We start from the raw sequence: 11284 nt of genomic DNA on the forward strand, positions 1-11284 counted from the left end.
GAACCCTTCTTACCAATTTGATTATTGAATTTTGTTGATCATACGCAGAATCATTTCCTAAAAAAACCCGATTTTCCCCATCTAGAGGCACAATATATTTCGATTCATATGATCTATAAGTGCATTATCATCCCGTTCCTCATTCATATCTCTATAATTATACTAGAAAACATTATCATTCTATCCTCTGTTCAATTAAATAATACTTTTTATACCTTTATAATTATAATTTTCTCTCTCATCTACCCACAACCAATCCACCAAATATTAAAAAATAAATAGGGGCAAACAAAGTTTCCCCAAATTTATAAAAATCAATATATTTCTTTCCACACCATATAATTTACACTCACAACCACTCACAACACCACCCTATAATTTGCTAACTTCCCTCACATAATTATAGGGGATGAGTTGAGAATAGAGGTGCACAAATCGGGTTTTTTAAATACCCGGGTTCGGGTATGACCGGGTACGGGTATGATCAGGTATTGGTAATAATCGGGTTGGGTTCAGGTCGGGTATTGTCTCTAAAACCCATACCCTATTCATCGGGTTCGGGTTAGGTATAGAACTGGGTATTCTAAAATCGGGTATTTGAATACCCTATTATCGGGTATTGAAAAACCCCTATTTACGATTTTTTTGGGTTTTTTTTGGGTATAGATTGAATTTTTAAAAGTTTGCAATTTTTAGGGGTATTTTTCGGGTATTTTTAAGGTATTTTTCGGTATACATCGGGTATTTGAAATACCCGGTTTCGGGTATTGGAAAAACACGGTTCTGGGTATGGAACTGGTTCGGGTTTTCGGGTATTACCGGGTATAAATCGGGTCCGGTTTGGGTTCGGGTTTTAGTGTCAAAATGCATACTCTATCCGAACCCTATGGGTAGGGTCGGGTACGGGTTCGAGTATTAAAAACCCGGGTATTAAGAAACCGCATCTGGGTTTTAATTTCGGGTCCGGTTCCGGATTCGGGTTTTTTATGCACCTCTAGTTGAGAATGCTCTAATAGTTAGATAATAAAGAATGGGCCGGGGCGGGCCTGCAGTTGTATGGGCTGGTGTGTAAAAGCGTCCACATATATTCAACGCAAACGACGAAAGGGAGCGACGGAAGATCGGAAACCAAGTCACCCAACTCCGTCGTCAAACCTCACCCTACGCCCACCAGGTCTTCTTCTTCTTCTTCTTCTGCTGCTGCTTTATTCATCCTTTATATATACTTTTAATAATATTAATTATATTATTATCTAGGTCAAATTAGGTTTCAAATCTGTGCAATTGTAAGAATTAGGGTTTTGTTCGTACAATAACAATACCAATACCATGTCTATGAACAATAATAACCCCCAAAAGAACTCTAACCCTTTTGGAAACTCAAACCCTAACCAGTCACAGCCTCAACAACAACAACAACAAACAGGTTCACCCTATGCCAACCAATTCCAGCTCTCACAGCAGTACGCCGTAGCCCAAGCCCAAGCCCAAGCCCATGCTCATGCCTTAGCTCAAGCTCAATCTAAAGCTCAGGTTCAAGCCATGGCCAACCACGCCCAGTTTCAAGCCCAGCTCCAGGCTCAAGGCATGTCTCTTAACCCATCACATGGACATTTTTCCAACTCACCGTCCTTTCCGGGACTCTCGAACTCGGGTCTCAAGCGCATGCCGCAAAAGCCCGTTGGACGGCCTAATGCGAACACCATTTCGCCCATGAGGATGATGGAGCTCACCCCGGCTCAGCGCAATAAGAAGAAACAGAAGCTTCCCGAGAAACAGTTGCTCGAACGGGTGGCCAAGATTCTCCCGCAGTCGGCTCTTTATACGGAGCTACTTGAGTTTGAGTCGCGTGTGGATGCTGCTTTGGCGAGAAAGAAGATTGACATTCAAGATGCGATTAAAAACCCTCCGTGCATTCAGAAGACGCTTAGGATATACATTTTCAACACTTTTGCTAACCAGGTGCGTAAAAGCCCGATGAAGCCCAATGACGAGCCGCCCACTTGGACCATGAAGATAATAGGTAGAATCTTGGAAGAGGGTATGGACCCTGATCAAGCTGCGATGAACCAGACGTCGAGTATAATGTACCCAAAGTTTTCATCTTTCTTTAAAAGAGTGACTATTTCATTGGACCAGAGATTATATCCTGATAATCATATGATCGTGTGGGATAGTGCACGATCTCCAGCACCACAAGACGGGTTTGAGGTGAAAAGAAAAGGGGATAAAGAGTTCAGTGCAAATATACGGTTGGAAATGAATTACATGCCTGAAAAATACAAGCTTTCTGTATCTTTAATGGAAGTTCTTGGAATTGAAGTGGATACGCGAGCAAGAATTATAGCTGCAATTTGGCATTATGTCAAAGCTAGAAAGTTGCAGAACACAGATGACCCGTCGTATTTCAATTGTGATGCAGCTTTAAGGAAAGTGTTTGGGGAGGATAAGGTTAAATTTGCCATGGTGTCACAGAAGATTTCACCTCATCTGTCTGCACCACAGCCTATTCATTTGGAACATAGGGTTAAACTGTCGGGAAACAGTCCGGTTGGGAACGCTTGTTATGATGTGTTGGTGGATGTCCCGTTTCCGGTTCAAAGGGAATTGAATGCTTTATTGGCTACTACTGAGAAGACTAAAGAGATTGAAGCTTGTGATGAAGCAATATGTACTTCGATTAGGAAAATAAACGAGCATCGTAAGAGGCGAGCGTTTTTTCTTGGATTTAGTCAGTCGCCTGTTGAGTTTATTGATGCTTTGATTGAGTCTCAAGGAAGAGATTTGAAGCTTGCAGCAGGTGAAGCAAGTCGTAATGCCGAAAAGGAACATCGGGCTGAGTTCTACAATCAACCATGGTATGTGTTTTATAAAGATTCTGTCTCTAGATGTTCTTTGCTATGTTTTACTGATTTAAGAATTTTGTCTGAATTTGTTTTGGTGGGTGTGCAGGGTTGAAGATGCGGTTATCCGTTACCTGAATCGCAAGCCAGCTACAGGTGTTCATGGAAGTACATAAAAGCTTGTGAAAAGAAGTGAATGAGAAGCATATGGGGATTTAAGATATGAAGTCAAGGAGTATTGTATGAGACTTTTAATTTGATGCTAAGATATTTAACATCCAGGGTGTATCTTGTAGTTTGTTGTTTATGTTATATTGCTAGTCTTAGGGGGTTGGCAGATCCCCATAATATTGTAAACTCTTCAGCATATTAAGATGCATCTTAAAAGCCTTTTTTTATCTTTATTGTGTTTGTGGATTGATGTCTTGCCAACTCTTATCTGCCTCAGTTTTAATTAGAGTGTCTAGGCTGTCGGCAACCTCAGACTAAAGGTGGTTTGGCTTTATATGCAATGCAATTGAAGCCTCAAGAAACATGGAAAATAAGCTAGAGGCGCACCTCTTATACGTGCAAAGGTTTTGTGCATTAGGGTGTCGTACACATAGTTTTTAAGTTGTACATACAGATTATTCATATATTAAACATATTTATAGTTTATATCTAAACTTTAGGTACTAAATTTTAGAAACTATGAGAATTGCATGAGAAATATAGACATCTTGTGTTTCTGTGTATTAAAGTGTGAAAGTTTTGTACATTAAGATTTTATACATATAGTTTTCAAGTTGTGTACAATATATTAAACATTTAAAATTATTGGTTAAGTGATACTAGAAACTAAGAAAAAGATTTACAAAAGAATTATATAAACATTAGGAAAAGAAACTAAGATAACTCGTGTTATTGTGCTACCTGATTTCACTTGAATCTTTGAATTAGTCTCTGTTTTTGACTTGTGTAGCCAAGGTTAGTTTATCATGCTCAATCTTGATGTTAAATTTGAAATAATTACAGTCAATAAAATAAATAAATATTCAGAGAACAAGACACTGGTTACACATTTAACTCATGATCTGCAAATAGTTGACTTTGCCTTTTGTCAAGTTCGCAAAAGACAATGTTTTCACTTTCTTGAGGAAAACAAAACCTCTAAGATGCTACGTGTCCTGTCCAAGGATCAGACATACTTGGACACATGCGTGAACATGAAAACCAGTTTCTGTTGATTGGATAACTTGCATTGTTGGATGAGGTCCACAAACAATACACCTAACGCACATAATACTATCACCACAAAAAAAGTAAAAATTCAAGATATTTGTCACCACTGTAGGACGACACGACTTTGCCATTACACACAGATTATCCATAACTTGTTCATTACACAGAGCTACCTATTAAAAGTAACACAAAACACCATTCGACCCGTAAAACATTTATTCATCAACAGCCAGCAGCCAGCTACGTTTGCAGTCAGGCCCAACATAACAACTTCACTCAAGCTTGCGCTTATACAGAAGCCCCATGAAGATAACGCTGCTTGAAAACCTACTACACTTTTGCAAAATATACCCTAATCCATCTTGCTTATGCTAGGATACGGATACCACACCATATTGCCACAATTCAAACCTTAAACTCCATTCTGTTCACAAAGGTCAAGCAAGTCCAATGTCTGCAATTTCAACATGTACAAAAATAAGCCTTCCATGAAACATTTAATAAAACCTGTTTTAATAATATTGGCATTTATCATGTACCTCAGGGATGGATAGCTCAAGGCGAAACTTGGGACCATCATAGTGATGCAAGACGGGCCTAAAGGCATCTTCCTCCAATGCTTTGCAGACTTTTCTTATACGGATTCTCACCTGATTTGGTTAATACAAATTAAATGAGAGAGTGCATATGATTCATCATGGATAGAATAAACTAACCATAATGTAAATACACCATACCTGGGCAGGAAACCTAGACTCGCCTTTGCACTTCTTGTCCTCCCAAGCAGTTGGATCAATGTTGGAACCACCAAAAGTTGTTGCCTACATAAGATAGGTTTAAGATAAGCAAAACCAAAAAGTAACACCAGCTGACAAACAGAATATTCGAAAGCTGAATCACAATAAAAGTTTATAAACTTATAATACGCTATTTGATATTTACACACCTCAAAAATACCATGCAGCTGGTGAGTGGTGTAGTTATACAGAAACAAAGGTAACCCAGGTGTGATTGCACGGACAGAGTCCCTGTATCTTGGTGGCAAACCTGCACCATATATAGCATATTTAACAGCAAAGCACAAAAGATTAACAGATAACAGATAATTTAAGCATATTAGTATAAACTTCAATAAAGAGAGAATAGATTTACCAAAGAGTTGTCTCTTTAAGTCCTCCTGCATAGTGTCATTGTTACAGACAAAGATGTATCCACCAAGAACCTCATCTCTAGGGAGTGTCTCAGCTGCAGGCAAAGTTTTGAATCTTTTATCAGCAGCATTGTTATTGTCATTATTGTTATTGTTGTTGCTGCTGGTGTTAAGATCCTTGTTGAGACTGTTTCCAGGATACTTTCCACTAATGATGTTCTCCATAACCCTACTGTTGACCTTCGGGTACACAGCGTTTGTGTTGTATGCAGCATTCCGCAGGGTATTTTTGCTCATGCTCTCAGTCATCTTCATGTCAAGATTCAGGTTCAACATGTTGAAGTTGAGGTTTTCAAATTTGTTCTCTTCTTGAAACCCTGTGGGCCTCGGGTCAACAGACACTTTTGAGAGATCCAGATTGTTTCTCCTTTCACCCTTTGACCTAGTCTGTTCAGCCAACCTTGAAGCAGCTGCATACCATTTCTGATCCTCGGACACCTTTGACTGCCCACGAAGTTCATCCCCTAATTGCCAGTAGCTCTGCAAATTCTCCATACTGCAAAATCAATGTCATACATCAATAAGAAGCAACAATCATATGCATACACCAAGAATCATATAGAAATGCATCCAGTTCCAAACAATATTCAAAACTTCAGAAGCTATAATCAATATTCAATCATAGATTATAAAAAAGCTAACAAATTGCAAAAAATTAACTATGCACAGTTTTTGAATCAAGCGAAATGAGTTTCATAGACAACAACTAGATGCGAACAATAATCGAACCATCAACCAAAACCAAACCAAAAACCAACTTAAACAAAAACAGATTAACCGAATTAACCCAAAAGAAAATCATTCATCGGTTTTTTTTACCTTCCGTTGACCAAAATTAACGGAACAGCACCATTCAAACTTTCATACATTTGTAGCTTTTATACCTCCACATCATGCATTTATATTTTATACCTCCATTTCAAGTACTTATACCTTCATTCCATTTCAAGTACTAACCAAAAAAACTAGCTCAAGTTTGATTTTGGTTATCAATCGAACCCACAACCAACAAACTAACCGAACTAACTGAAAACCCGATTTGTTAATAAAATCAATGACAGTTGACTTCAGTTTCGGTTTAGACTAATAACTGAAGCAAAAGGTGCACACCCCTAAAAATCAATCAATCAAGCACAGCTTCCTTTATCTAAATTCTTTATGCTTAATTCTCTATATAAAATTCATCCACGGCAAACATTGATTTACAAAACAAACAACACTAACATATCGTTAAAATTAGGTCAAAATCAAAACCCATCAATTAACTTCATAAACAACAAAATCAAAACCAGAAGTCCATAAATCAGACACACAACATACATCAAAATGCTCATAAACACAAACAATAAGAAAGAAACTGAAAGCAAGACGAACCAGGATAACGTGAACAGTAAAACCCAGATCCAATCCTGTGTGTAGATGGCTGTCTATTAATAATAATAATAATAATAAGGCTGCTGATCAGTTCAAAATTAGGCTCAATGAAAACCCTAGATTTTGGGGATCATAAAAACAAGTGAGACGAGAGAGAGAAAATTACGCACCTTCTAATAATAATAATAATAATAATATTATTATCTCCACCCGGAAGAGAAGATGAGACTAGAGGGGTGGATCTAGATTTTTTCTAAACTTATATATAAATATGCCTGTTCAAAGTGGTCATGAGTTGGTGGGTTATTACGGTGTTGCCATTGGCATAGGAGACACGTGTTCAGGAACCATGTGATGGACTTAAGTGCTGTCGGCAACCCGAATGTGAGCCGTCGGATATGATATATAAAGTCTGTTCTTGAGTTCATGAATTCCGAAAAGCCAGGCCAATCGTTGAGCGACAGATTTCTAGCTTTCAATGTACAACCCGTTAAACCTTGTCTTTTATTATTTCTCATTTATTTTATTTATTGTAAATTTATATCATTTCGGCGAACCACCTGATTTCTGAAACATGTTGTAATGAATGAAATACAATTAAAATTAATATTTTGTTTGGTTATGAAAATTGACTATAATAACTTTAGTAATTTATAATAAATCTTGTGACATTCGTAAAAGTAGAATTTTTTATTGATGACGAGGGTCGAGGAACATGAATCTACCATAGTGTCGAATTTATACTACCGAGTAAGAATTTGGCCTTCATTTTGACAGGGTATCCTAAATACATAGCTTCAAGGAAATAATAAGCAAGATAGCGGAAGCCATTTTGTTGAGAGAATAGTGAGTGTACTAGTGTTTTGGGAAATGAGCTTAGTTGTTCACGAGCCATACGATATCATAGATATCATATTGATAAACAAAACCTCGAAATGAGTCTAAGCCTCAAATAAAGCTTGTGTAATTATCGAGCTCAAGCTCGAGCATTTTATTGGAAGATTGGTTAGACTAGTTGAGCTTTTATGAGTCTTTTGTATTAATTAATATCCAGCTGAGTTCGAGCGGGACTTGGCTCGTTTAAGGTACTATACACAAGCTAGAGCCAAACTTTGTCTCGTTTAAGGTTTTCTCAAGTTGGATCGAAGCGATCCGATCTCGGGTTTCAGTTCATTAATATGAGCTAAGCTCCATCCAAGAACATAGGCTGAACTCAAGCTTCAAACTAGCCTAACAAGTTGAGCTCAAGTATTGCAAGACCTAGTCCCGGCTCAACTTCTTTGCACCCCTAACTAATATCATTCAACTTGTTGGTGATAAATGTGCTTGCTGAAATGACTTGGTTTAAGCTTCATGATAAAGTCCTTCAGGGTAAATGATAAAGCTTTAGAGATTTAAGACAAATAAGTTATGATCTTATACTAAATTACATATGATAAAATATGTATGGTACATTCCATGATATTATTACTTGTAGGACGACAAATTCGTCTTAGGAAATTATTTTGTTTAGTTGAGGAATAAATGTTGGCAATGGATAGTGTGATATCCGTTATGTTGTGAATAATCTATGGTGTTACGCGGATTCTAATTCATTCTATGCAATCAAAATGTATATGGTCATAGAATGAATTTGTGTATGGATGAAGTTGCAAGAGGATTTTATTCAATATAAGGAGAAAATGTAAGTTACGAAGAACTAGGTTAACTAGAACATTGGAAATTTCGTATCTTGTATCCTAACTTTATTGAGGAAAAATTAATTTTCTAGGTTTACCAGATAATAACTTACAATCATTGATGGTTTGTTGACTAAATTATGAAAGGGGAAAGTGAATACGGTGCTGTTACACGCCTAAGCTTACACGTAAAACTCTTTGAAACTACGTCGTTTTGATAAAAGAAACCCTAAAAAGAAAAAAACTAGAAATCACGATTTGCTTCCCTATGTCATTTGTGTATCACATTCTTCGTGTGTTTCAATTCCTTTTTTCCGATTTCAGCTAAGCCTCTTTTCCAAGCAAATTAGAAGTTGTAGTTTATCCATACACATGTCCCTCTCCCAATTTTTCCCCCAATTTAAAAGAAAAAAAACCTAAAACTAAATCCATGTCCTTGTTCGTTGGTTCATTTGTTCCTAACAAATACCTTCATCTTTCTTCAAGAATAAATTAATCAATTAATCCCCTTCTGAAACATACGAGTCTGATAGGTTAATAATAGTATTGGTTTTTCAATCAAAATATATAACTCATTCATAATGAACGTATTTGCAAGGGATGAACGATTGTGGTTCTTTTTTCTTTAGATTTAGAGTTTATCAGTTGTTTTAGAAATTAGAACAAGAATAAAATCAAGTTTTTAACTTTTTTTAATCAAAACGACATAGTTTTGAAGGGTTTTACGTGTAAGCTTAGGCGTGTGACAGCACCGTATTCACTTTCCCCATTATGAAAAGGTTTGCTCATACACTAGTTAGTGTTGGAGACTCATAGTAAGGCATTTGTAGATCTTAATTAGTTCGGAAGCACCTGAGAGGTAATATTATACTATCAAAGTTGATGAATTAGCATTGATGATCATGCTATAGGATAAAGACGTAGATGGATCCTTGTTATTTGATCAAGGGTGTCTAAATGTCGCCATGAGAGAAATTTCATAAGGTTAGGAATTATCATTGCATTTATTGTATACTAGGTTATTGACCCGTGGTCGTTATAGGTGGAAACATAGAAATCATCCAATAAACATATAAAATTTTAACGACAACATACTTTATAGCATGTTTTTAATAGCAACATGGTATGTAATTGAAATTCATATTGGTACGAAAACAAAGTACTGAAAAACACAAATTTATAATACAAGAAGATAAATAATAGAATGTTTAGAAACATAACTTAAAACTTTAAAATATAAAATTCATAGACTATAATATATTTCCTTAATTGTAGACCATATTTGTTGTCTTGTTTGTAACTTTACCTTAGTTATCCAAATTAAAAATTTTGACATCGTCTCTACTCTTCACTTTTGATGAAGCCATATATAGTTGACCATGTGTAAAAACCATGTCTCTCATATATATTTCAACTGTTGCTAGAGATTGGTCTTGGATTTGTTGTCCTTTAAACGCCATAACTTCAAAACACGAGCTTCAACACACATTCATTCCTAAAAACATCAATCTCATTCGACATGATTATCTTTTGTAGATCTATTTTCTTGCAAGTGATGAATATAACAGTCTTTAAATCAATAATGAAATTTATGATAATGAAGTATGTAATTACATGCATGTGAAACTAATATTAAAGATTTAAGTCATATAACAAATGAAAACGGGAGTGATTACTTACAATAACACACAATGGTAGCTACACAAATGGATAAAAGAAAATAGGTTGTTGTGAAAAATGTGATGTGTTAATTATTGGATTGTTATATAGGCTCGGACGAGTGTTATTTTTTTGTTAATTTGCTTAATTATAAAAGCTTTTTAAGATGATTCCAATTTAAGGATTTATATATACATAATACATTTGAGGAATGCATAAAATCAGTCTGACACTATATTAATTTTGGAATGTATATGATTTGTAGTCAAAGTGTTCTAATTAAAGTATATATATGTAGCTTATATTGACCAAGATTTTATTAATTATGTTATCTAAAAGAAAAGAAGATTCAAATCATTTTACCACTAATGGTTAAATGTTTTCAAAATTATAAATATGGTTGAGTGATTTTAAATTTTTTAATTTATGATAATTGAAAGTTAATTGAAATCATTTTATTAACTTTAGATTACTTGTTTCCAAAATTATTGGCTATTGTTGTTTAATTGTTATACCTTTTATAGTTTGGTCACCATAAAAAATATATGAACCTTGTTTAACACCTAAAAGGCTAAAAGCGTATATATTTTAACTTATCCTTGTTAAAATAATATCAATTTATAATATAAATTTAGAGGTGGGTGTCAATCACTTTTTAAATACTCAATAGTTTTTTGTTAAGTAATTGGGCATAGTGTAAATTATATACGAAAGATTAAATTTATAAAAACAATGACATAGATATTTGCAAAGTATAGATACGAGTTTAGGGTAAGAGTAAGAAAATAAGATTATTATAAGTGAAGGCAATTAAAAACTTTTATTAATCATGTACTTATTACTAACATTCAATGACAATAACTGTATTTAATTGGAGTTTTAAAACATATGGACTAGACTGATCAATTATTTAAATTTCATTTAATAACAAATTGTAACACAACTAAAAAACGGGTTCTTATTAAATGTAATTATAATATTATTTTGAATTATTTTATTAACAATAAATTATTAGATGGTTTGTTATTTATAGAAATAATGGGAATAGACAAATAGTAAAGAGCAAGTATCCAAAATACATTTTGTTTTAACATAATAAGTAGATTTTGATTAATTTAATTTATTTTTGATATATTTAATTGTAAAGAAATTCATAAAATTGGTTGATATATATGGAAACAATAGGGTAGAACCAATAGAAAGAGACCAAGTGGACACAAACTCAATTGATTTAATAGTATAGCTAGATTCTCGTACATTGCATACATGTAATTATAGTTTACTAGGGTATAGACCCG

The 11284-nt window shown here is 34.8% G+C and overlaps 2 protein-coding genes across 2 annotated transcripts; one reads left to right on the top strand and one right to left on the bottom strand.

The window, feature by feature from the left end:
• Positions 1–1054: 1054 nt before the first annotated feature.
• On the top strand, positions 1055–3200 carry LOC143601294 (SWI/SNF complex component SNF12 homolog). Its single transcript, XM_077078743.1, has 2 exons — positions 1055–2858; positions 2953–3200. The coding sequence occupies exons 1-2, from the start codon at positions 1330–1332 to the stop codon at positions 3017–3019; spliced, it is 1596 nt and encodes a 531-aa protein (XP_076934858.1). The 5' UTR covers positions 1055–1329; the 3' UTR covers positions 3020–3200.
• A 973-nt stretch (positions 3201–4173) lies between these two features.
• LOC143601295 (B2 protein-like) lies at positions 4174–6741 on the bottom strand. The gene is made up of 6 exons (XM_077078744.1): positions 6649–6741; positions 5217–5770; positions 5011–5111; positions 4802–4885; positions 4604–4714; positions 4174–4518 (listed from the first exon to the last, which is right to left on the bottom strand). The coding sequence occupies exons 2-6, from the start codon at positions 5767–5769 to the stop codon at positions 4477–4479; spliced, it is 891 nt and encodes a 296-aa protein (XP_076934859.1). The 5' UTR covers position 5770; positions 6649–6741; the 3' UTR covers positions 4174–4476.
• Positions 6742–11284: the final 4543 nt, after the last annotated feature.

The sequence above is a fragment of the Bidens hawaiensis genome, unplaced genomic scaffold (assembly GCF_021521415.1).
Source record: "Bidens hawaiensis isolate Kalapana, Puna unplaced genomic scaffold, B.hawaiensis_p1.1 tig00056018_1, whole genome shotgun sequence".
Classification (NCBI taxonomy): Eukaryota; Viridiplantae; Streptophyta; class Magnoliopsida; order Asterales; family Asteraceae; genus Bidens; species Bidens hawaiensis.